Source organism: Saimiri boliviensis, chromosome 13 (genome assembly GCF_048565385.1).
Source record: "Saimiri boliviensis isolate mSaiBol1 chromosome 13, mSaiBol1.pri, whole genome shotgun sequence".
NCBI classification, from domain to species: Eukaryota; Metazoa; Chordata; class Mammalia; order Primates; family Cebidae; genus Saimiri; species Saimiri boliviensis.
Window position 1 is genome coordinate 41,953,027 of NC_133461.1, and position 26,190 is coordinate 41,979,216.

Below are 26,190 nucleotides of genomic sequence, written 5' to 3' on the forward strand. Positions count from 1 at the left end.
GTGCTGGGATTACAGGCATGAGCCACCATGCCTGGCCAATTTCTGTAGAACATGTCTTCTGACTTGTTTTCCATCATAATTAATATGACACATTTGTCAACAGAAGGTCTTGGAAATGCTGCAATGTGCCATCTGGGAAGTTTACTCCTGCATGAAACTGGCCTGAGCAGGTGGATAAATCCATTACTTTAGGGCACTGTTTTCCTATCTGTTAGCTGATGAGGACAAGACCACTTGCATGATGCGGTACTGCTGAGTCTTCAAAGAGGTTGTGTTTTTAATAAACAGTCCAAAACAATAAACCTCACCTCACCGCCCACCTAACTTCATTTGCTTCTTCTTTCACTGATCTCAGGAATCACTGAGTCAGAGTTGTACTTTTTACCCTTAACTCTGTACAACATGTGAGTGTGCAATCATTAGGCTCCATCTCAAGCATCCTTGAGAACAGAGCACAACTCATCTTTCAAATCCCACCTAGTGCTGAAAACAACACAAACTCTCCCAAATGATAATGAAACAAACTGACCCAGAGTCCCAATGGCTCTGAAAAGATGAGGTAGGGAAGCCTGAGCCTGATGCCTGCTCTCCAACTGAGCAGCAGAAGAGATGGGCTGGCACAGGCTTTCAGAAGATGCAGTGGGCTGTGGTGGGCAGGCATTTGGGGGAAAAGTGACTGGAAAAATACACAATCCAGTGGAAGATACTGAAGGCTCTGGGTTCACACATGGACAGCAAGCTTCAGAAGGACACTGGCAGAATGGATGTGGAGTGGATGTACTTTTGCTGCACTGCTCCAGAGGACAGGGTAAGACCTAAGGCTGGAGGTCATGGGGAAGCAGATAAGACACACACAAGCTCAGCACAGGGAGAAACTTCTTAGAAACTCAGTGGGATTAGTAACTTCATTAGAGAATGAGTTTTCCTCACTGAACATTTTCATCTGGAGGCTGCAGGAACAGTGGTCAAAGATGGTACAGGCAGGATTTCTGAATGCCAAAGTTTCTCCCTCGATGGGATTTGGAGGCTCTCAGGTGGATGGACCAACACCATCCTGTGGGCTTGTGGCGAAGAGGACGACCACCTGCATAAGCACCACCATCACTGAGTGTATCTTCAGGCTCATGTGTAAGCAAGAGGGCGGAGCCAGGGCTTGTGGTCCCCCCACCACAGATAGCACTCTGGCTCCTCCAACCTGTGCCACAGGTGACCACCAATAAAGTCCTCTGCTGAGAAAAAAAAAAAAAAAAAAAAGTACATCAACTCAGTGGGGGATGAAGATGGCAGCCAGGAATGGGAAGAAAGAGGAAAGAAATTGCTGGCCTGTGCCTTTGCTCAGAACATAAATATCCTGGAAGAAACTCCCCACAAGGAATGTGGTCACCCTCTGGGACCCTGAGCACACACCCACACCATCACGTACATGGGAGGAGAGGAGCATCTTCTCATACCCAGGATCACTGGGCATGGACTCCCTTCCTCACTACAAAGGGGTTGGAGAGATCAAAGATGCTCTCTAAAGACAAAGTAACTGTGAGAAAATGCCAAACTAGGGACTGGAGTTTTAAGTTCAATCTTCCCAGTGAACTTCATTAAAAATTTCATCTGATTACAAATGATTATACTTCAAATACCTATGGGAGTCTCACTGGATGTGGGTGCAGCATTCATTCCTGAGGTCTCATAACTGTTCTCCTGAGCATAGCCAGTGCAGATGTGCAGGGTGAGAAGTCAAAGGCAGAAGGAAGCAGGTAAGAGCATTCCCTGCCTCTAAAGGAAAAGGGCTCCCCTTATTCAAAACACCACGTTCTACTAAACCAAGTTGCAGATCTTAACAATCATAGAGATCACTGTAAAAGAGAAACTTTAATGTATGCTAAAAAAAATTTTTTTAGGAGGTAACATCCTGGTGTTTCTCAGATGCAGGTAAATTGTGGCCTTCCACGTTCTCTTTCAATACAGGGAGCACCTGAGATCCTACAGACAGGAAACATGAGGAGGATAAATCCAGTGATGTGTGCATTAGGTACATGCCAAAGTTCACCTGTGAACAAAACAGCAACAACAACAACAAAAGGCTACATTATTTTAGCAGTTAAAATAACTTTGTAAATATTAATGTCTAACTTAAAAAAATTCAGATCTTTAAAGACGTGTACTGAGACTTGATACGTCCTGTTACATAGTAGAATGCAGTGGGACATGAGGAGAATCCTAACTTTAGACCTCAAAGATTCTCATCCTAAGGCATTCATCCTTTCTCTGTGGTCACTCTACACCTCTTCTTGCTGGGCACATCTCTGTCCCACATGTCCTGAACTTGCTGAAGAAGGACCTTCTTCCTACTCTCAGCCTGTGACCACCACCAGGCCCATTTCCCCTTTGCTGCCTGATATTTTAAAAGCCTTTTGGGGAAGATAATGACAAAGCTCTGCATTTTCCTTGAGAAAGAATGATGCAAGTTAATTTTGTCAAATTCTCCTAAATAAGGGTGGAAGTTCCAAAATGAAGAGTAGGTAAGCCTGCTTAATGTTAACCATCAATGCAAGTGAGCCACTAAGAACTCTTCAGAGGACCTGACATGCTCCCCAGTCTGTCTGTTCCTGTGATAACATCTGTTGGACGCTCTCATGTTCCAGGCCCCAGGCTAGGGGATTGGGCCAAGTTAACTCCTTAAGATTTGTAGAAATGTGAGTGAAGAGTGCACTCTCTGCACCCTCACTGTAACTGTTTTGTAAATCTAAAATTATTCCAAAATTTAAAAATAAAAAGTTCAGGCCTATGGAAACTACAGTGATGCTGAGAAACACTATTTTCATGTACCCTAGTATTATATTTGTGCCTCCTTCTTTCTTCTCCTGGCAACCTGCATGGTGCAGGCTCAAGGTCCCCACACCCCAGATGACACAGCCTGCACTGACAGACAGGCTGCTGTAACAGTCAAATGTACCACTCTGCAGGCCATTTCTATCCTGTATTTGTAAGAAAACTTACATAAATCAAATATCTACACTGTTACATATTTCCTGGTTTTGAAGAAACACAGGAAACAACGTAGCAGTTTATCATGAATTAAGTTGCAAGCTTATTATTGGAAATAGATTCAATGTTTGCATTGTTTCTGTTAATTTTCAAGAATTGTTCTATGTAGCCTGACTGCTTTACTTGGCTTCCTGCAATTCTTTGTAAACAAAAAGTCCTAACAGAAAGTATAAGTCTGAAAATAAACCTTTCTAAGGAATCAACATGTTGGAATTTCAGTTTTTATAATCTGGAATTTATAACAACACTTAGTTGTCTTAACCTTCAAGAAAATGAGTTTCCAGGAATAATGAGTGAATAACCAGTTTAATGAAATGTACTGACTCTTTCTATGCAGCTACTCTATTCATAGTAAGGCACTTTACTCTTCATGAGATCTCAGTGGTAAAGAATGATCAAGACAATAGAATTACTTGTTTTTATTTTTATATTCTCTATATTTTCAACAAGATTTGAAAGCATAAAAATACATGTAGTAAAATTTTTTTAAAAAGTGAGAATTTGGATGGAAAGGAAAAATAAATGGAACTACAAATTACAAAGTAGGTTAATGGTAGCCTAACAGCTTTGGGTATGTAGCAAATCCCCCATTTAAAAAAATTACTCCGCACATATTATGAACACAGTTCTGGTATTAATAACGCCAGGATCGGAAACCAGGTGTTATATTTTGAAATCACACTTACCTTTCTTTCACGACTCTCAGAAAGTTTTTGGAAAACATGCTGGTTTCGTTGCCCAGTTTTCTGGTCGATACAAATCATCTGGCATCTGTGACAAGGCCCCAAAACCTGGCAAGTGAGAAGGGAAAAATCAGGGAGGAATCACGCAGAAATGCCCAGTCCCCTAACTACGGAGAGCCAGGATGCAGCACCTGTTCACCACCTCTGCTGGGGAGTCATCTGCACTTGTTTGTCAGCTAAAAGACAAATCACTGCTTAAGAGCTTCGCAGAGAAAGAAAAGAGGGACTGAGAATCCTGATGGTTTTCCAGAAATGTTGGAGAATGAATTTGAGGAAGAAAAGCACCCAGTGACTGGGAGGACAAATTGGGAAAAGAAAAAAGTCACAGGAAGCCGGGCACAGTGGCTCACACCTGTAATCCCAGCACTTTGATAGGCAGAAATGGGCCTATCACTTGAGGCCAGGAGTTCAGGACCAGTCTGGCCAACATGGCAAAACTCTGTCTCTACTAAAACTACAAAAATTATCCAGGTGTTGGATACACCTGGATAATTACACACCTGTAATCCCAGCTACTCAGGAGGCTGAGGCAGGAAAATCACTTGAACCTGGAAGGCAGAGGTGGCAGTGAGCTGAGATAGAGAATGGAAGAGACCATTCCTCCTGGCTTAGTTGTACCAGACCCAGGCCTGTGCCCAGCTTCGGGCCCCGCCCAGCTTCTGAACCACTTGCTTCAGAGCCACCTTGGTCTGAGCACCTGAGGACCAGCCCCTCCTCCCTCAGTGCCGGTCATCTCTTGGGGGATTTTCTTAAAGTGAAGAAAGGGGTGGGGAACCATATTGCCCCTCCCTCCCCCCATCAAACTTCCTTCATTTAACTTGCTATAAAATGAGTCATATAAAGAAACTATATGGGTGAGGTATATCCCAATTCTGTGAAAACATTACAAATCAAACCGCCTTCTCTCAGTTTATTTAAGATGCTTTTGTTGCAAGCGGAGCTCTAGAGTGAAGCCTCCTGTGTGTGTGAGATAATAACACCTTGTAACTCATTACAGCTGGGCACTATTTACATAAACCAGAGCTGAGCCAGGCAGGAATTTGCTGATTAGTTTATTTTTAATGGAGCGAAGTATATCATGCACCAAAATAAACTTTACTGTGTGTACCTAAAAAAAAGGAAGAAGAAGAAGAAAGAAGAAAGTAGAAAGAAGAAAGAAGAAAGGAGGAGGAGGAGAAGGGGGAGGTGAAGGAAAGGAAGAGAGAGGGAGGAGGAGCGGAAGTTGCAGAGGCAGTGCTGGCTCCTGTGAGAAGTTCGTCAGAGAAAACTTTCATGTCTCAGTGCCTTCTGACCCAGCAACTTCACGTCCAGGAATCTAACCTAAGAAAGGAATCAGAAGCCCAACCACAGTCATGTTCAAAGACTGATCCTCATGTTATTCATAATAGGAAAAACTTGTTAACATCATAAATGTCATACAGTGGAGAAAAATGGTTAAGTAAACCATGCTACATATATATGATGTATATGGTGCAGGAGTTAAAATTATGTCATGCAGGTATTAAAAGGAATCTATAAAGACCTTTAAATAAAATGGGGAAATATTTTTATAACTGTAATAAGCAGGAAACAAAGTTATTTTCAATATATGTATATTTTAAGTATTGTGTATGTATGGCATGTATATATGTGGATATATATATGTACCCATGCCTACCTGCCATACATGCACAATACTTAAAACATACTGTTGCAGCTTCTTAACAAAGGTCATACTGTCTGGTGGAACTTAAAATCCCCTATAATATAAACATAAAAAAGAAAGTATGCAGCTCAGCAGTAATGAGATGCTTCTTTTATTGCACATGTGAAAAGTACAAAGGTACTTGATTTTCTCATAACCATTTTCTCCTCAGCTCACTCACGGGCAAATACGAATTATGCACTGAAATTAGAAACACTCACCTAATCTGGATATGTCTTGGCCTGTTCCTGTTACTGGTGTGAAAGTTGCAGACACCAGGATAAAATCACTCATCGGGTCCAAAGAAACCGGAGCCAGAATAGCACGAAGGAGGGGAGCTTATGCTTGCATTTCTGAGATAACAACTGTCTCAAGGACTTTCTAAAATAATCCCACAAGAAATTCCTCCACGTCCTTCATGCATCTCATGCTTTTCATGATCCACGTCTTGCCTATATGCACGTATTTCTAGACTGGGTTTATCACTAGACATTCTTTAGGACTGCAGCAGTTCAGATAAGACGCTCTTCAAAGAACATTTGCCTGGTAACAGCGTCTCCACCAATGAACTGATGCCAACTCTGGCTTTGAGCCTCAGGAACCAATAAACTCTATTTTCAAGCAGCTTGTATAAACTTCTTTTTGCCAATAAAAGCTTTCCCTTACTCTCTCCTCTTCGGGTGCACCTGTGGCTTGCCATAGCTATGCATCCTGCTTTATAATCCTTTTTACTTACTCCTGAATAAATTCGACACGTTAAAAGATCATTTTTTTCTGGTGTGTGTTTTAAATTTTAGTTTTTTGTTTGTTTGTTTTTAATTGGGAAAAGTTTTCAATTAGCAATAATCGCACCTCAGATAAACCCCATTGGCTCGATACTGCCACTGCACAAAGCTCTGATTCTTTTTTTCAGGTTGACACTCACATCTTGGCACTGGGTACCAAACCAATGGAAATATAGGCTCCCTGTGGTACCAAAGTCAAGATTACCAGCCATGTAAGTATCCAGAACATACTGGAAAGGAGCTCTACCAAGGACTTGACAAACCTGTGACCCCTCCAAACCTCGTTTCCTTGTCTAGATCCTTGGCTGAATTGGATGAGAACTGTATCAGGGATACAGGGACTCAAGCCTAGGACTGGCAATTGGTCGTGCTCAAGAATGGAAACTATCATGTTATACACAAGGATCCCTGCTGTGGAACGAGGCTTTGGTAATACTATAAAGCTGTGCCCTCGACTTTCCTGCATCCTCTGAGCTCTTGGCCTAGAAAACAGCTGATGTGCAGGCCAAGCTCCTGCAGAAAGGATGCCAGGGCCCTGCAGCTCACACCAGCCCCAGCCTCCAGCAGCCACCCAACAGGCAACACCTTCTGTAGAAACCCTTTCATTTCCATGAAAGGCCCTCTTAGAACAGTTTCTCGAACTAGCAGAAGAAAGGGCATTTTCCAGACACTATTTTCTTTTACTTTTTTTTTTTTTTTTTTTAGACAGTTTCACTCTGTCACTCAGGCTGGAGTTTCGCTGTTGTCGCCCAGGTGGTTCCCTGCAACATCCACCTCCAGGGTTCAAGCAATTCTCCTACCTCAGCCTCCCAAGTAACTGGGATTACAGACACCTGCCACTACACCCACATAATTTTCATATTTTTAGTAGAGATGGGATTTCACCATGTTGGTCAAGCTGGTCTCAACTCCTGGCCTCAGGTGATCTGCCCACCTTGGTCTCCCAAAGTGCTAGGATTACAGGTGTGAGCCACTGTACCCGGCCCCCTGCAAAGAAAACAATTTTCTTAAAACATCATCATTTTAAAACTTATTTTCTGGTATTCTTAACAACCAGTATTTTGAAAACTTGTTTACAGCCAGGCACGGCAGCTCACGCCTGTAATCCAGAACTTAGGGAGGCCGAGGCGGGCAGATCACAAGGTAAGGAGTTCCAGACCAGTCTGATCAACATGGTCAAACCCTGTCTCTACTAAAAATACAAAAATTAGCCAGGCATGGTGGTGCGCATCTGTAATCCCAGCTACTCAGGAGGCTGAAGCAGGAGAATTCCTTGAACCTGGGAGTCAGACGTTGTAGTAAGCTGAGATCACACCACTGCACTCCTGGCTAGACCACAGAGCAAGACTGTCTCAAAAAACAAAAACAAACAAACAAAAAAAACTTGTTTAGTAGCATATATATTCATTTAAAAAAAAAACAATACAGAAGCGTGAAGAATTAAAAGAGAAAGCACTCAGCAGATGTGGTCCCCCCTCCCCATCCACAGAGACAGATGCTGCTCATGTAGCTACAGACCATCTTGGACTATCTCAGACTGACCCAGGCCATCCTATGACATCCAAGCCATCCCAGACCATCCCAGACTGTGGCATGTAACTGCACACAACTGCATATGTGCACCCGTGTAAACACACTCTCTGGGATCTCAGAGCCCACTTGGGTTTCTTTTTCAATTACTCTGCAATATGTACGGACATCTGTCCACATCAGGACATAGAGAGCCACCTCATCTCTGCATTTTGCAATTTTCACAATGGATGGCCTGACATTCCATGGGTTGAAACACTTAGCTCTTCTCCTTTGAAGCCATGTGAATAGTTTCTACTGCTTTCCTGTGATCAATAATTTTGTAATAAAGCCCTAATTCACATAACTCTCTTTCCTGTTTATTTTTTAATATCAGTCTCCCAAAATGAGATTATAAGGCCAACAGCAATAAAAATATTTATGACTTGATAACACCCAGTAAGAAATTGTGTTCCAAAAGAGATGTGCTGATTTCACTGTAATTGCTTCAGCACTGAGTATTATCATCAACAAACATCTTTTGAGCATTTGCTTTTTGTGGCGAGGGGTTGGGAGACAGGGTCTTGCTCTGCCATCCAGGTTGGAGGGCAATGGCTTCATCATAGCTCACTGCACCTCCATTTCCCAGGCTCAAGCAATGATCCCACCTCAGCCTCCTGAATAGCTGAGACCACAGGGATGCATCACCATGTGATCTGAATATTTTTTAATATTCAGTAGATATAAGATCTTGCTATTTTGCTCAGGCTGGTCTCAAACTCGTGAGCTCAAGCAATCCTTCTGCCTTGGCCTATTAACGTATTGGGATTACAGGCATGAGCCACCACACCCATCCAAGCATGTACTTTCTTGAAGGGCCCAGTATTTCCAGGTGTGGTGGCTCATGCTTATCATCCCAACCCTGGGAGGCTGAGGCCAGTGGATCACTTGAGCCCAGGAGTTTGAAACCATCCCGGCCAACAGTTAAACCCCGTCTTTACCAAAAATTAAAAAATTAGCTAGGTGCAGTGGCATGCACTGTAGTCCCAGCTACACAGGAGGCTGAAGGAGGAGGATTGCTTGAACCCAGGAGGCGGAGGTTGCAGTGAGCCAAGATAGTGCCACTGTACTCCAGCCTGGACAATAGAGTAAGACCCTATCTCAAAAAAAAAGAAAGAAAGAAAAGAAAGGTGCAGTATTAAGGATATCTTATACTCTTTAATGCTTGCACTGGACTACTACGTATAGATATTATTGATTGACTGATTGACTGACAGGTCTCACTCTGAGACCCAGCCTAGAGTATAGCGGGCAATCTTGACTCACTACAGGCTCAAGGTCTCCTCCCAGCTCAAGTAGCTGAGACTACAGGCGCACACCACCATGCCTGGCTACTTTTTCTTTTTTCTTTCTTTCTTCTTCTTTTTTTTTTTTTTTTTGTTGTTGTTGTTGTTGTTGTTGTTGTTGTTGCAGAGACAGAGTCTTCCCATGCTGCCCAGCCAGATAAATGTATTTTTATACTTATTTTTATACTTGTATTAGCATTTGTATGGGATAGATTTCTATAAGTGAAATTATTGAGTCAAAGAGCATGCATATTTTAATTTTACTAGTTATGGTCCATTAAGAACGGTGACCTAAAGAATGCAAAGCCTGCTAAGTCATCTCAGAAAGTTTCCTTAAAGAGTCTTCCTTGTATTTACACCTCCAGATGCCTGGAGAGGCACAGGTGCTACTGCAGCCAGGTAAGTTTCTGAGAGTGGTCTCAGTCCAGTCCTGGTTCTCTTCCCTTTTCTCTTTCTTTTTTTTCTTTTCTTCCTTTCTTCCTCCTTCCCACTCTCCACCTATCCAATAATGTATATTTAGTGTTTACTTTGTGCCTGGCAGGATATGTACCAGCAGGCATTTTTTCAAAAGAACACGGCAGAGACGACACAGGTTAGAAAATAAGGAAGAGTAAGCAAGGATGGACGGATAAGGGAAACGGCAGGAGGGCTGCTGCCAGAGATGAGCTTGTGAGAGAGAATGTAGGACATAACATAGATTGTTTTTCAAGATGGAGCAACTGCCAGGGTAAGAGGAAGTCTAGGGAGTTAAATGCATCAAAAACATCTTGGGACATTTTGTTGTGCCATGCAATTTATTTCCTACACCCCAGATCTCTAAAATTCTTTAATAAAGATTCAAATGACCATTTACTGCTTTCCTAGATGTTAAAGTAGTGTTCCTTCTGAGTGCAGAGCCTGAATACAAGGTAGTCAAAGGCAGTCAGTTTATACCAGTGGCTAATTACACTACTACAGGTTGAGTATTTCCTAATTACATTACTACAGGGTGAGCATCTAAAATACTTAGAAACAGAAGCATTTTGAGATTTTTTTTTAATTTTGGAATATTTACATTGTATATCTATGGTATACTTACCAGTTGAGCACCCCTAATTTGAAAATATGAAATCTAAAATGTTCCATTGGTCATATCCTATGACTGTCATGTCAGTGCTCAAAAAGTTTTAGGTTTTGGAGCATTTCAGATTTCAGATTTTTGGATTAGGGATGCCCAGCCTGTATTATAAAAATAATTTCAGCCCCCACTAAAGAACAGAGCGCATTCTGTGGCCTTCAATATTCCTTACCTCTCCTGTCTGTTTCTTCCCTCGACGATTACTTATTGAGCACTGACTCTGGGCCAGCATGTTCAAGGCCCTAGAGGTACAGCAGGAAACAAAACAGGCTTGGCCTCACCCTCCTACATGCTGCAGGAATAAGCAGAACATGATCCTGCAGCAGGTCAGGGGCATCCTTTCCAAGAAGGTGACATCTGAGCTGAGACCCTTGGATAATATGCCAGGCAGAAGGGACGGCAAGGGCTAAGGCAGGAAGGGTGGCTCTTTGGGGAACAGAGAGAAGGTCACTGTGACAGAGGCAGAGACGGAAGGAGTGATGAGCTCAGAGACAGTAACAGCATGAGATCTCATGGGGGCTTGTCAACCGTCTGAGGAGGACAGATTTTAGCCTAAGATATTTATCCTCTTTCTCACATCTTTGACACCCACAGCAAAGGTTTGGGGAGCCCAAAGCCAGGGAGACAGAACATCCTGGTGGCTTTGCCTTTGACAATCTCCTCCTCAGCTACCAGCAAAGGCAGAAGAAGATGAAGCGAGTAGAGAAGGTATGGCCATGGGCACAGAGGCACCATCAGGCTTCTGGGCCTCCCTCCACAAACTCCAGCCTGCCAGAAAGTCCAACAAGTTTCAGGAGGACAACATTCTCATGATGCAAGCATTCCAAAAAAAACACAAAAAACAAAAAACACGAGCTTAAGCCTAGATATAAAGACAGCACAGAGGCAGCGCCGAGCCCTCTGATGGGGCACGCCTTCTGTGGCTCATGTGAAACTGACTGCTGCCATCTTCTTGGCAAATAAAGGATGGATTATTCCATGGGGTGTCTCAGAATGCTGAGGTGACATAACCTCCCACCAAGATTTTATAGTTAAGAGACAAGGACAGGGAGGAAGTCCCACCTGCATCTATCCAGGTCTGGGATTGAGGTCAATCGTCACTAACAACCCTGGAGGAGAATAACAGAACTTTCCAAAACTTACCTGGAAACGCAAAGAACCAATTGAAATCTCATCCCATTTCTCTTCTTCAAAAGCCCTTTTTCCACTGATAATAATATTGGCACGAAAACGCAAGCTGAGATCCTTCACTGAGAATAATTCCTCCTTTCCATTCTCATCACTGTTTAAGGCAACCAAAAACAGTAAGTCAGGGGAGGGTGGCAGATAATTGTACCGCTGTAATTATTCATCATGCCTGCCATGCAATACTTAACTTCATTAGCTCTACTGTGGCCTGCAGCCTGGATAATCAGAACAGACTTTTACCATGAGTGCAAGGCCAAGAGACACCATCTGCTAAACAGACATCAGGGCCTCCCCTGGGATATGGTCCCATCTCCAGTGACAGGCCCACAGCAGCCAGGCAAAGGGTGAGCAGATCTTAGCTGAAGAGATGAAGGACTTTGGAAACCAGGTGAACAGAGCTCCAATGAAGAAGGAACTTCTTAGAACATACCAGTTCTGTAAGGTGGGGCAGAATAAGGCATTTAAAAACCTGTAAACAGGCTGAATTATCAAAGACCTAAAAGGCACTGAGATCTCACTCCCTACTTCCCCCTTCTTTCCACAGGTGTTGAGATCTCACCCCTTTTTTCAGGTATTAAACATTATAAATAAATAAAGTGGATAGTATTTCCTAATTTCCATTCTATTTGCAGTTTTAACTAACATCTGCTATTTTTGTAATTTCTTTGTTTTTTGCTTTTTATTTTTCTTTTTTAGACAAGGTCTTGTTCTGTCACCCAGACTGGAGTGCAGTGGCACAATCTCAGCTCATTGCAGCCTCGACCAAGATCCCAGTCTGAAGTAATTCTCCTGCCTCAGCCTCCTAAGTAGGTGGGTCTACAAGCATGTGCCACCATGCCCAGCTAACTTATTTTTATATTTTGTAGACATGGGTTCTCACTATGTTGCCCAGGCTAGGTTTGTACTCCTGGGCTCAAATGATCTTCCCACCTCAGCCTCTCAAAGTGCTGGGATTACAGGTATGAGCCACCATGCCTGGCCTATTTTTGTAATTCTTGTTTATTTTTATAATTTTTATTTACTGTCACGAGGTTCCAAAAAATGGCCCCCTCTGCACCCCACACCCTCACCCAGAAGAATGCACTGAAAATACTTCTTAAAACTTCTCTGACAAAAGAACACATCCTGTATGATCCCATCATATTAAGTTCAAGAACAGGTGAAACTAGCTATAATGAAAGAAGTCAGAATAGTAGTGACCTTCAGTGAGGCTGACTGGGATAGAATACAAGGGAGGTTCCTGGAGTTCATTCTTGGCCTGATCTAGGTAGTGGTAGTTGCTGGTGAAGTCCCAGATACTTAATGTGTTGACCAGCAGATACTTTCTCTCATTCACCAGAGAAAGGGAGGCTGCTGTACCAGGAGATTGATCTGAAAATGATGGAGCATGGGTGTATATATCTGTAAAACTGAATTTAACTGTGAACTGATGATTTTTGCACTATTTTGTGCTTTAGTAAATCTTTAATTGCTTAAGTTGGTGTGGGGTAAGTCCTTGGGCATGCTTAGAGTACGTATGCCTCAGAGACCAAACAGAAAGACTATAGGGTTGGGAAGGAGGAGTCCCAAGGTTATAGCTCAAACCCCTTTGAATGGCAAACTGTATGAAAAACCAGAGACCAGAATACCTGAGTCTGGTTTTGCCATTTACTATGTGCAACTCCCACAACTCGTGAGGACCACGGTTTCCTCATCTGCAGCAAGAGAGTTAGCACTTTCCAGTCATGAAATCCTTTGATTCTGGATCTACTCTCCAGGTTATAAAACCTCACTTTGGGCTTTGTAAACAGGCATGTTTTATGTCCAAAATCTATCATGGTTAACATGTGCCTGATAGAGTCCCTCAAATTTGCAAATACAGCACCAAGAAACACCAAGCAGGGGACCCTGACTCTGCTCTTGGACCACCTGCCCAGTGGGTCTGCCCTGTTTGAAATCAGATGGTGGCAGAAATGCCCCTCCTGGTACCAATTGGGGTTGCAGCAAGCCTGTCCCTGCCTCTTATCTTTCTGCACCAAGAACCCCAGAAAACTGCATGCCCACTTTTTCCAGGGCTCTACATGCCTGAGGAGGAGGGTCCCTCAGTACCAGGAGAACTCAGTGAATACCCAGGGAACATATGGCTGCATCACACTTTTGCTCCCAAAGACAGTGACCTGGGCCACAGTATGAGAATGATGTTTGTTTTCCACAATGGCTAGAAACAAGAATGACTACAAATAGCCCAACCCTGCAGAGGTGGAGGAGGTGGCCTTGGTCATCTTTATTAAGCTGTATTTGCATGACTTTGCAAGTATGTATGCATGTGCACATGACCACGTGGTGCATGACAGTCACAGGACCCCTGGTTCACCGTGCTTTTAGGGGTAGCCACTAACACGACACTCATCTCTGGCCTGTGGACCAGGAATGAGGAACATATTCCAGCCACCCTGTGGCATGACAGCTGGGTGATTTTTCCTCACTGCCTGACTATCTTGGGACTTCACTTTGCTCTAAAGAACAACCACGACCCTTTCTGGAGCTCCCCTCCTGACACTGGTAGGGTCCCTGGGGGAGCACTGGGTGGCAGTGGGCAGGGAGGGGTGCTAGTTCCTTCAGTGGCACATCTTTCAAATAAAGCATGGCTGCAATTACAACTCTAAAAGCTTCCATAGCCACTCTTTTTTTTTAGCCTTTGGAATGACTGTGTGAAGTAGGGCAGAGATCCTAGGGGACAGGGGACAGTGGGAGGGTGGGCAATAAAAGTAGGTCAAGTTGGTGGCAATTCAATTAAAACAAACATTAAGAAATTGAATAAAATGTGAGAGTTAGGGATTCTCCATTAATCATCTTGAGGATGTCTAAAAGGATCCTTGTAAGATACAAGATAACCCTCTATAAAGCTGAATGGAAGCTGGACGAAAGGGCTTGCTGACTTCTCAGGGCCTCAGTGTCTCATCTGTAAAGGAAGCAGGGCTGAACTTCATGACTCTCAGATCTCTCCTTCCCAGGCGAGTGTCAGGCCCTGCTCTCAGTGACAAATGGTGATGCTTGTCAGCTAGTCCGAAGATACGAGTTCTTACCTGGTGTTTAGATGCTGGTGAAGTTCCAAAATACTTGATGTGTTGATCAGCAGATACTGTGCCTCGTTCACCAGAGAAAGGGTGGCTGTTGTACCAGAAGGCTGATCTGAAAATGATAGAGCATTTAAAAGAAGAGTTGCTTTCTCAGAATAACAGTCAATCATGTTTTCATGGACTCGCATTTTTAAAAGGTAGAGACTATTTCTATAAAGGAAAAAAAGTGATGCCTGGCAATGATAAAAATATCCTAAGCATGGTACATATCTTTCAATAAGAAGGGAAGAGGAGATCCTAGAATACCATTTAAAATAACCTGGAGAAAATAACAATAAGGGCTGGGTGCACTTTGGCAGGCTGAGGCAGGAGGATTACATGAAGCCAGGAGTTCGACACCAGCCTGGCCAACATGGCAAAACTCTGTCTCTACTAACCCATGAGATGGAAGTTGCAATGAGCCACTGCACCCTAGCCTGGGCAACACAGTGAGACTCTGACTCAAAAAAAAAAAAAGAAAATCTAAAAAGTAAAATAAAATAAAGCTGAGATGAGATTTTTCCAGCAAAAATTTTTTCCAAAAGTTTTCCAGCAAAAACACTTGGAGGCAAGACTTGGAGGAGGGACGATGGCAGGTGCATTCTTCTTCAGGACAGGACAGGATGGCGCGAGGCACAGAACCGTGGTGAGAGCAATAGGCCCAGAGAGAGCTTCTGAATCAAATCAGGGAAAAGCTGTCTACCCTTGGGCAAGTGCCAGACAGTGACTTTAGAAATAGATAGTGGATGTTTAAAAACTAATAAAAGGGAGAAGAAACTATTGAAAAAAATAGTAAGTGTATTCTGAATGGCTGGCAGCCTATCACCCAGCTTCCATCTCCCATTGGCAGGCCCAGCCTCACTATCAATATCCAAGATACTGACGAAAAGGTTTGCCTGGGCCAGGGCCTACTCAGCTGTCTCCAGATCAGGTGTGTGGACCTGATGTAAACAGATGCTTTTGAGAGAATCGCCCTCCAGATCCTCCACTTTCATATACCCTTTGCTAAAATGGCTCTTCGAGAGATGAGAAGTGCAGCCCTGTCCACAAAGACCCTTTCTCCTTCACAGAGGAAAGGCCAAGGTCTCCTAAGGCACACTCCCTTGGGGACCAACAGTCTCCACGATGGAAGACAAAAACCCCATTCAAAACCCTGGAATCCAAGCTGAGAAAATAAGTCTCTAAAGCTTGGGTGAATTATCCTCTTGCAGGTCAGCTGGATTCTAATTCTTTGCTGTCCACAGAACTGCAGGGCCTCATTAAGCTGCAAAGTGACAGATGATGAAAGGCATTTCAATCTTAGAGCCCAGTGCTTTGGTCACATACTTCAGAAGAAAGGTTTGAGAGACAGTGCACTAACCAAACTCCTTTCCCCAGCCCTTTATTTAAGCTTCTCAGAAGAGACTAGAGGCTGAGCACCAGCTATTCTGACCATGAGTGACTGTCATTCATAGGAGTGGGAACCAATGGCAGGGAGCCCAGCCACCTCATTAAGAGATTCATTTTCACTCTTCTTATCATGTTTAATAATTATCTTTCAAACTTTATAATATACATATGTTGCTTTGATCAACTATGTACTACTAAAAATTATGGGCTGGGTGCAGAAGCTCACACCTGTAGTCCCAGCACTTTGGGAGACCAAGGTGGGAGGATTGCTTGAGCTCAAAAGTTTGAGACCAGTCTGGGCAACATGGCAAAACCCCATCTCTAGAAAAAAAAAATTGTTTTAAGAACTCAATGCAGAAGAAATTTCCAGCACTTAAACTTTCAGTCACAGTAAACTTTAAAAAATGTTTATCCATGTAAACTTATATACACACTTTAATTTCACAGAAGTATGATAGGATAGTAGTCAGTGAAAGATTTCCAAGCACAAAATACATAACACTAAGATAAAATTCTGTTGAGGACATGGAGAGGAAATACAAGTTAAAGAGGAAAAGGAAAGAAGTAAAAGACTGGTCATTAAAAGGCAGTTCATATACATACATATGAACTAACTCTTTTAATAGCTTTTAAATGTCTTTATATATCAATCTATATATATATATATATGAACTGCCTTTTAATGGCCAGTCTTTTACTTCTTTCCTTTTCCTCTTCAACTTGTATTATGTATATATTGTATACATATATATATAAAGGAAAAGGACATAAGTAAAACTGACCATTAAAAGACAGTGTATTCATTATATATATATATGCTCATGAAATTAAAATTGCTATGGTTTTACAAAATGCTACAGTATTGAGAGTTTACTGGTTATGTTGAAAAGAGCAATATACCAATTTAAATTTAAAATGACAATGTTTACAATATGCTGGAAATCACATCCTTTGTAGCTGTTTAAATAATTTTTAAAATTTAAATGACAATGTAAAAATGTATGAGTAGGGAATATAGTTTTAAAAACTCCTTCTAAGGCATACCAACTCAAAAAATATGTTTCAAGACCAGAGGCTTAGATTGTCAGAGAACACGGCAGCCTAGGTGGTGTCCTTTAAGTGCAAACAGTCACAAGCTGACACTCCCTGATTCTGCATCGTGCAGAGAGCAGGAAGACAGGCTTTCTTCTTTCCTCTGCACCCATCACCTTTTCAGGCCCCATCTCCCAACAGGACAGTCCTAGCTGCCTCCCACCTGGTGTCTTTACTGCCTGAGTTTCTCACTCGATACAGCCCCCTCGCCAAGTCAGGGCTGCCTTTCCAACATAAGCAGTGTTATGAAGCTTCTTGGCTTAGAATCCTCCAGTGAGTCATGCAACCACAGATAGAGTACTACTGACTCCTCAGTGGCACTCACCTCTTCTTCCATTTGTACCTTCTCACTCCCCTGCTCACATCTGACCCTCCTAAACCCTTCTCTGAGCCCATGAATGCCAAGCCCTGCCAAGCTGCTCCTGGATAACCATCCCACCTCTGTCTGCTTGAAAAACTCCTACTCTTCTTTTAAGATGCAGCTCCAAACTCACCTCTTTCCTGAAGCCCTCTGTGACTCATTCCAGGTGTAGATGATTCTGCCCTTTGCATAGACCTTTATTACATCCCTTATTTTGTAGCATTGCTGTCTGCTGGTGAGTGATCTCACCAACCAAGACTCCAAAGGACCAAGACTAAGGCATAATTATCTCAGCCAGCCTCCTGAAAACCCAGCAAACCCTAGGTAGGCAATGGGTGCTATGAATGATTGGCATTTAGCGATTTCACTGCTCCTGTCTTCGCCAGATAATTTACAAGTGTGGCACACAGGTCCTGACAAATCCCACTCCTTTCATGTCTCCACCCCTGGAAATGCCTATTTCTCCCTCCCCTTTAATCATGTCTCTAAGCTTATATACCCCAAATACCACCATCTAACTTCAATAAAATGAGTATAAATCTATTCCCCTTTTCTATTACACAGCAACTTGAAATCTTAACAGCTTATGGCATGAAAAATCATCAGAACTTTAAAAAGTCTGAGCACATTACATCCTTTGACTCCTCTCTATGGCACACACGTTCAGGGATTTATAGGTTAACCTATGCAGGGCCCTAGACCCAGTTTTCAGCCCATATATGGTCAAAATGCTATTTGTTTGGTTTATTTATTTATGTTTTAGAAGCAGAGGCTTGCTGTCGGCCAGGCTGCAGTGCAGTAGTGTGGTGATACCTCACTGCAGTCTTGAACTCCTGGGCTCAAAAGATCCTCCCATCTCAGTCTCCCAAGCAGCTGGGACTACAGGTGCATGCCACCACACCTAGCAAGACAGGGTCTTGCTTTGTCAAGGTCAGGCTAGAGTATAGTGCTGTGATCTCAACTCACTGCAAACTCCATCTCCCAGGTTCAGGTGATCCTCCCACCTCAGCCTTCCAAGTAGCTGGAACTATAGGCATGCACCACCACCATGCCTGGCTAATTTTAGTATTTTTTCAAGAGACAGGGTTTCATAATTTTTGCATCTTATCTTGTAGAGACAGGGTTTGGCTATGTTATCCAGGCTGGTCTTGAACTCCTGGGCTTAAGCAATCCTCCCTCTTTAGCCTTCCAAAGGGCTGGGATTACAGGTGTGAGTAACCATGCCCAAATTCTAAATGCTATTTAGATTACAAGCTAGTTCCTCTGGGAACTATTCACCAGGCCAGGTAATATCTGAACAAACTGGTGATCATTTATTCATTCATCTAGCCATTTAGTGAGCAACTATGTGCCAGGTGCCATTTGAAGCATAAGGAGACAGCAGTGAAAAAAACAAGCAACAGAGGATCCAAGATGGAGGATTAGACACAACACCAACGCACAACACCCAGCGAGAGAGACACAGAAACCCAGATATCTCCTATCTCCAACTGAGGTACCAGGTGCATTTCAACAGGTCTCGTTCAAGGGTGAGCAAAGCCCACTCAGGGCAGACCGAGGCAGGGAGGGGTGCTGCTTCACCCAGAAAGTGCATCTGACTGGGGAGTCAGAGGCTCCCCTCTGGCATTCCAATCCAGATACAGCGCTTCCCCCAAAGCCTCAGCAATACATAGAACAGGGGATCTTTGCCAGTCAACTGGGAATTACAAGTGTGGAGTTGAATAAGAGTCTGCAGACTGAGCTGTCGTTCCCTCCCCTCTCCCAGAGAGAGAGAAAGCTGAAAGGGGGAAACTGCCTGGTGCCGCTGGGCGGGTCCCTACCCTCCCCCACAAACCCCAGAGGGCTGAAGCTCTGACTCTAGTGGGTTGTGTAGCCAATGCCACAGCCTGAGATGAACCCTGCATGATCCAGCCCAGTGGAGGAAGGGCACAACCCACCACTAGAGGGGTGGGACTGTGCTACATGTTTTAACAAAAAACACAGGAAGCCTACGTAGCAACGGGACTGTGTTCTTGACAAACCAGCAGCACCTACAGGTCAGCAGAAGAGGCAGGCCTAATCTCCCAGCATAAACAAAAAAGACACAGGAAGTTTCCTAGTAACCTGAAGGAGTCCCTAGAAACCCAGTAGTGCCCCCACAGGCAGACAAGCGACCTCATCAAGCAGCTCTCTGACACCACAGCCAGGTAAATCCACAAAGATGGGGGAAAAAAAACAGCACAAAAAAGGTGAAACCATCAAAGACCAGAACACCTCTTCTCCTTCAAGGGATCACAACTCCTCAATAACACAGGATCACAACTTGACCGAGAAGAAGTGCGAAGAATTGGTGGAAACGGGATTCAGAAGGTGGATAATAAGAAACTTTTCAGAGCTAAAGGAACGAGTTCTAACTCAATGCAAAGAAAGCAAAAACCTTGAAAAATGGTTAGATGAAATGCTAACTAGAATAACCAGCTTAGAGAAGAACATAAACAACTTGATGGAGTTGAAAAACACAGTATGAGAACTACGTGAAGCAAACACAAGTTTTAATAACCGAATCGATCAAGCAGAAGAAAGAATATCAGAGATTGAAAGGATATCAGAAATTACTCAATGAAATAAAAAGAGAAGGCAATATGAGAAAAAAGAGTGAAAAGAAATGAACAAAGCCTCCAAGAAATATGGGATTATGTGAAAAACCCTAATCTATGCTTGATCTGTGTACCTGAATATGACGGGGAGAATAAATCCAAGCTGGAAAACACACTCCAGGATATTATCCAGGAGAACTTCCCAAGCCTAGCAAGGCAGTCCAAATTTCAAATTCAAGAAATACAGAGAACTCCACAAAGGTATTCCTCAAGAAGAGCACAAAATCATCAGATTCACCAGGGTCAAAATGAAGGAAAAAATGCTAAGGGCAGCCAGAGAGAAATGTAAGGTCACCCACAGAGGGAAGCCAATCAGACTCACAGCAGATCTCTCGTCAGAAACCCTACAAGCCAGAAGAGAGTGGGGGCCAATATTCAACATCCTTAAAGAAAAGAACTTTCAACTCAGAATCTCATATCTAGCCAAACTAAGCTTCATAAGTGAAGGAGAAATAAATCCTTTACTGACAAGCAATTATTGAGAGATTTTGTCACCACCAGACCTGCCCTACAAGAGCTCCTGAAAGAAACACTAAGCATGGAAAGGAACAAGTACCAGTCAATGCAAAAGCAAACCACTTGGCAAAGACCAAAAATGCAATGAAGAAAATGAGTCAACTACTGAGAAAGAAAACCAGCCAGTAAAAAAATGGCAGGATCAAATTCACACATAACAATATTAACATTGAATGTAAATGGCCTAAACACCCCAATCAAAAGACACAGACTGGCAAAATGGACAAAAAGTCAGAACCCGTTGATGTGCTGTATTCAGGAAACCCATCTCACATAAAACACCCACATAAACTAAAAATAAAGGGATGGAAGAAGATTTACCAAGCAAATGGAGAACCAAAAAAAAGCAGGGGTTGCAATCCTAGTCTCTGATAAAATGGACTTAAAACCAACGAAGATCAAAAGAGACAAAGAAGGACATTACATAATGGTAAAAGGATCAATCCAACAGGAAGAGCTAACTATCCTAAATATATATGCCCCCAACACAGGAGCACCCAGATACATAAAGCAAGTTCTTAATGACCTAAAATGAGATTTAGACTCCCACACAATAATAGTGGGAGACTTCAATACTCCACTGTCAATATTAGACAGATCAATGAGACAGAAAATTAACAAGGATATCCAGGACTTGAATGCAGAGCTGGACCAAGTGGATCTAATAAACATATACAGAACACTCCATTCTAAATCCACAGAATATATGTTTTTCTCAGCACCACATTGCACTTACTCTAAAATTGACCATCATTGGAAACAAATCACTCCTCAAATGCAAAAGAACAGAAATCATAACAGTCTATCAGACCACAGGGCAATCAGACTAGAACTAAGGATCAAGAAACATGCTCAAATCTGCACAACCACTTGGAAACTGAACAACTTGCTTCTGAATGTTGATTGGATAAACAATGAAATGAAGGCAGAAATAAAGATGTTCTTCAAAACCAACCAGAATGAAGACACAACTTACCAGAATCTCTGGGAAACCTTTAAAGCTGTATTGAGAGGGAAATTTATAGCAATAAATGCCCACCAGAGAAGAGAGGAAAGATTTAAAGTCAACATCCTATCATCAAAATTGAAAGAACTATCATCAAAATTGAGAAACAAGATCAAAAAAACTCAAAAGCTAGCAGAAGACAAGAGATAACTAAGATCAGAGCAGAACTGAAGGAGATAGAGACACAAAAAGCCTTTCAAAAAATCAATAAATCCAGGAGCTGGTTTTTTGGAAAGATCAACAAAATAGACAGACTGCTAGCCAAATTAATAAAAAAGAAAAGGGAGAAGAATCAAATAGATGCAATAAAAAACGATAAAGGGGATATCACCACTGATCCCACAGAAATACAAACTACCATCAGAGATTACTACAAACAGCTCTACTCACATAAACCAGTAAACCAGGAAGAAATGGATAAATTCCTAGACACTTGTACTTTACCAAAACTAAACCAGGAGAAAGCTGAAACCCTGAATAGACCAATAACAAGAGCTGAAGTAGAGGCAGCAATCAATAGTCTACCAAATAAAAAAAGTCCAGGTCCAGACGAGTTCACAGCCGAATTCTACCAGACATACAAAGAGGAGTTGCTTCCATTCCTTCTGAAACTGTATCAAACAATACAAAAGGAGGGAATCCTCTCTAAATCATTTTATGAGACCAACATCATCCTGATACCAAAACCAGGCAGAGACTCAACTAAAAAAGAAAACTTCAGGCCAATACCCATGATGAATATTGACGCAAAAATCTTCAATAAAATACTGGCAAACAGATTGCAACAGCACATCAAGAAGCTTATCCATCATGACCAAGTAGGCTTCATCCCAGGGATGCAAGGCTGGTTCAACAAATGCAAATGCATAAATGTAATCCATCACATAAATGGAACCAAAGACAAAAACCACATGATTATCTCAATAGATGCAGAGAAGGCCTTTGACAAAATTCAACAGCTCTTCATGCTAAAAACTCTCAACATACTAGGTATTGATGGATCATATCATAAAATGATAAAAGCTATATATGACAAACCTACAGCCAATATCATACTGAATGAGCAAAAGCTGGAAGAATTCCCTTTGAAATCAGGCACTAGACAAGGATGCCCTCTCTCACCACTCCTATTCAACATAGTATTGGAAGTTCTAGCCAGAGCAATTAGGCAAGAAAAAGAAATAAAGGGTATTCAATTAGGAAAGGCGGAAGTCAAACTCTCTATTTGCAGATGACATGACTGTATATCTAGAAGACCCCATCATCTCAGGCCAAAAATCTTCTCAAACTGATAAGCAACTTCAGCAAAGTCTCAGGATACAAAATCAATGTGCAGAAATCACAAGCATTCCTATATACCAATAACAGACAAACAGAGAAGCAAATCAAAAGCAAATTCCCATTCACAATTGCTACAAAGGGAATAAAATACCTAGGAATACAACTAACAAAGGAGGTAAAGGACCTCTTCAAGGAGAACTACAAACCACTGCTCAACGAAATAACAGAGGACACAAACAGATGGAGAAATATTCCATGCTCATGGTTAGAAAGAATCAATATCATGAAAATGGCCATACTGCCCAAAGTAATCTATAGATTCAATGGTATCCCCATCAAGCTACCAATGACCTTCTTCACAGAACTGGAAAAAACCACTTTAAACTTCATATGGAATCACAAAAGACCCCGCATAGCCAAGACAATCCTAAGCAAAAAGAACAAAGCTGGTGGCATCACACTGCCAGACTTCAAACTACACTACAAGGCTACAGTAATCAAAACAGCATGGTACTGGTACCAAAACAGAGACATAGACGAATGGAACAGAACAGAGACCCCAGAAGAAACACCACACATCTACAACCATCTGATCTTTGACAAACCCAGCAAAAACAAGCAATGGGGAAAGAACTCCATATTTAATAAATGGTGCTGGGAAAACTGGCTAGCAATGTGCAGAAAGCAGAAACTGGACCCCTACCTGTCACCTTACACTAAAATTAACTCCAGATGGATCAAAGATTTAAACATAAAACCTAACACCATAAAAACACTAGAGGAAAAGAAAACGTAGGCAAAACCATCCAGGACATAAGCATAGGCAAGGAATTCATGACTGAAACACCAAAAGCAAGGACAATAAAAGCCAGGATAGACAAATGGGATCTAATTAAACTCCAGAGCTTCTGTACAGCAAAAGAAACCATCATTAGAGTGAACCGGCAACCAAAAGAATGGGAAAAAATGTTTACAATCTACCCATCTGACAAAGGGTTAATATCCAGAATCTACAAAGAACTAAAACAGATTTACAAGAAAAAAAAGCAACCCCATTCAAAAGTGGGCAAAGGATATGAACAGACACTCTTCAAAAGAGGACATATATGAGGCCAACAAACATAAGAAAAAATGCTCATCATCACTGGTCATTAGATAAATTCAAATCAAAACCACACTGAGATATCATCTCACACCAGTTAGAATGGCAATCATTAAAAAATCTGGAGACAACAGATGCTGGAGAGGATGTGGAGAAATAGGAACATTCTTACATAGTTGGTGGGAGTGTAAATTAGTTCAACCATTGTGGAAGACAGTGTGGTGATTCCTCAAGGATCTAGAAATGGAAATTCCATTTGACCCAGCAATCCCACTATTGGGTGTATACTCAAAGAACTAAAAATCGTTCTACTATAAAGATACATGCACACATATGTTCATTGCAGCCCTGTGTACAATAGCAAAGACCTGGAACCAACCCAAATACCCATCAATGATAGACTGGACAAAGAAAATGTGGTACATATACACCTTGGAATACTACACAGCCATAAAAAAACGATGAGTTCACGTCCTTTGTAGGGACTTTGATGAATCTGGAAACCATCATTCTTAGCAAACTGACCCAAGAACAGAAAGCCAAGCACCGTATGTTCTCACTCATAGGTGGGTGTTGAACAATGAGAACACGTGGACTCAGGGAGAGGAACATCACACACAGGGGACAGTTGGAGGGGGTAGGGGAAAGACAACGGTGGGTAGGGAGGGTGGGGAGGGATAACACGGGGAAAAATGCCAGATATAGTATGCACCTAAAGTAAAATAAATTAAAAAGAAAAAGAAAACAAGCAACAATCCCTAACCTCATAGAGCTTACATCTACTAAAAGGAAAACAGAACAAAATAAATGAGCAAAATATATAGTCAGAAGGATGTTTTTAAAAAAAAAGTGCCACTGAGAAAAATGAAATAGGGAAGGTTGCTATGTTGCTGCAGAGGTTCAGGTACAGGCTGCTGTTCTGAAAAGGGTAATCAGTCAGGCTTCTCTAAGGAGGTGACATTTGAGCAGACACCTGACAATGATCTTTTCTGCACATCTGGGTCAAAGTACTTTCATCTCTACTGCCTCACTTCATCCTAACAATGGCTTATGGAGGGAAAAATTGTTGAAACTTTTAAAAGTCTGAGTAGCTGAGGTCTACAGAAGTTGAGGCACGATAGGGTTCAAGGATTTACCAAGGTCACACCACTGTTTGGTGTTAGAGCTAAAAACTAGCAACCTAGGTTTCCTTGATTTCAGATCCAATCTGAGGACATAGGAAGCTATTAATGTTTTTATTTAATACAACTGGATTCATTGTGCTTTTGAACATGCAGGACTAAGGCCAAATGTTTGAGCAGAGGTTGAGCAGATGGCTTTATGCCCTCCTCAGCCTCCTTATGGGTACCCTAGACCCCACTCCTCCTGCTGACCTGGGGCTACTGCAACAGATTTTTGCCAAAGGCTGACCACCCCAGCTCTCCATACATGAGCAAGTCACCCGTATGTGCACAAGGGTAAACCAGGACTCCTGTCTCTAAAAACCAATTAAAAATGTAATACCTTTTCCATGTTTTTTCTTTGCATTCCTTTGAAAGTCTGAACTTTGTTTGATCAAATGACAAGGATGCCCAAAAAATGTTGACAACCAGCTTGAAATTTTTTCTCCACAATCATAAGTATTTACCCTGGAAAAAGAGAGGGAGAATGGGTGAACTGTTACACAGTATGTATTTAAATAATAATCTAAATTGCAAAAGTTAGATTACAAAATAAAATAAAACAAAACATTGCATGAGCCCCAAAGAGAAGGCAGCCTGAAGTGACAGATGCTGCAAGGAGATTTCCAAGGCACAGGAAGACCTGCCATCTGGGGCTCATGTGAAGCTTTCAGACCAAATAAAAAGCTGAAATATTTCTCCTGAAAAGACATTTTTACTAGTAATTATTGACATAGAGAACCATAAAGCTTAGATTTTGAGAACTTCCAGAGTGATATTTTGCTTTCAGAAGCCCTTGAACCCAGAAATGTGTCCTATTTTTTCACTATGGGCCTGATTGAAATATTTTCTCTCAAACACAGACTGACGCATTTGGTTTGTAAAATGAACACTGCCTGTGAGTTACAGATACGAACTACATGTATCAATCTGGTGCTTGAAAACTTAAGAATCCTCTAGAATTTTGTTTATCCAAAATTCATTGTTGTAATTGAAAATGTGCTAAATGAATGTGTAAGTTGGTGACATTGGTGCAAGTACTGGCGAGGAGATATATATAGAGTGTGCTTCACTCTTCAGCCTCCAAGGTGGTGACCAGTGCCCAGGATGCTCCACTGTGTCAAACACAATCATC

General features: G+C 42.1%; 1 protein-coding gene and 1 pseudogene across 2 annotated transcripts in view; both read right to left on the reverse strand.

Annotated features, from left to right (window-relative positions):
* Positions 1-1,847: 1,847 nt before the first annotated feature.
* Positions 1,848-26,190, reverse strand: part of MOCOS (molybdenum cofactor sulfurase) — a 90,390-nt gene continuing 66,047 nt past the window's right edge. The window contains exons 11-15 of one of the 2 annotated variants that reach the window (XM_003924718.4): positions 25,399-25,523; positions 14,480-14,585; positions 11,370-11,508; positions 3,729-3,833; positions 1,848-2,044 (exon numbers count right to left, since the gene is read on the reverse strand). In XM_003924718.4, coding sequence (XP_003924767.2) covers positions 1,892-2,044; positions 3,729-3,833; positions 11,370-11,508; positions 14,480-14,585; positions 25,399-25,523 — 628 coding nt within the window. In that variant the 3' untranslated portion in view covers positions 1,848-1,891. The remainder of the gene's footprint in view (positions 2,045-3,728; positions 3,834-11,369; positions 11,509-14,479; positions 14,586-25,398; positions 25,524-26,190) is intronic. The other variant, XM_010335423.3, reaches the window with a different exon arrangement.
* On the reverse strand, positions 6,284-6,365 carry LOC120361781 (U4 spliceosomal RNA; annotated as a pseudogene).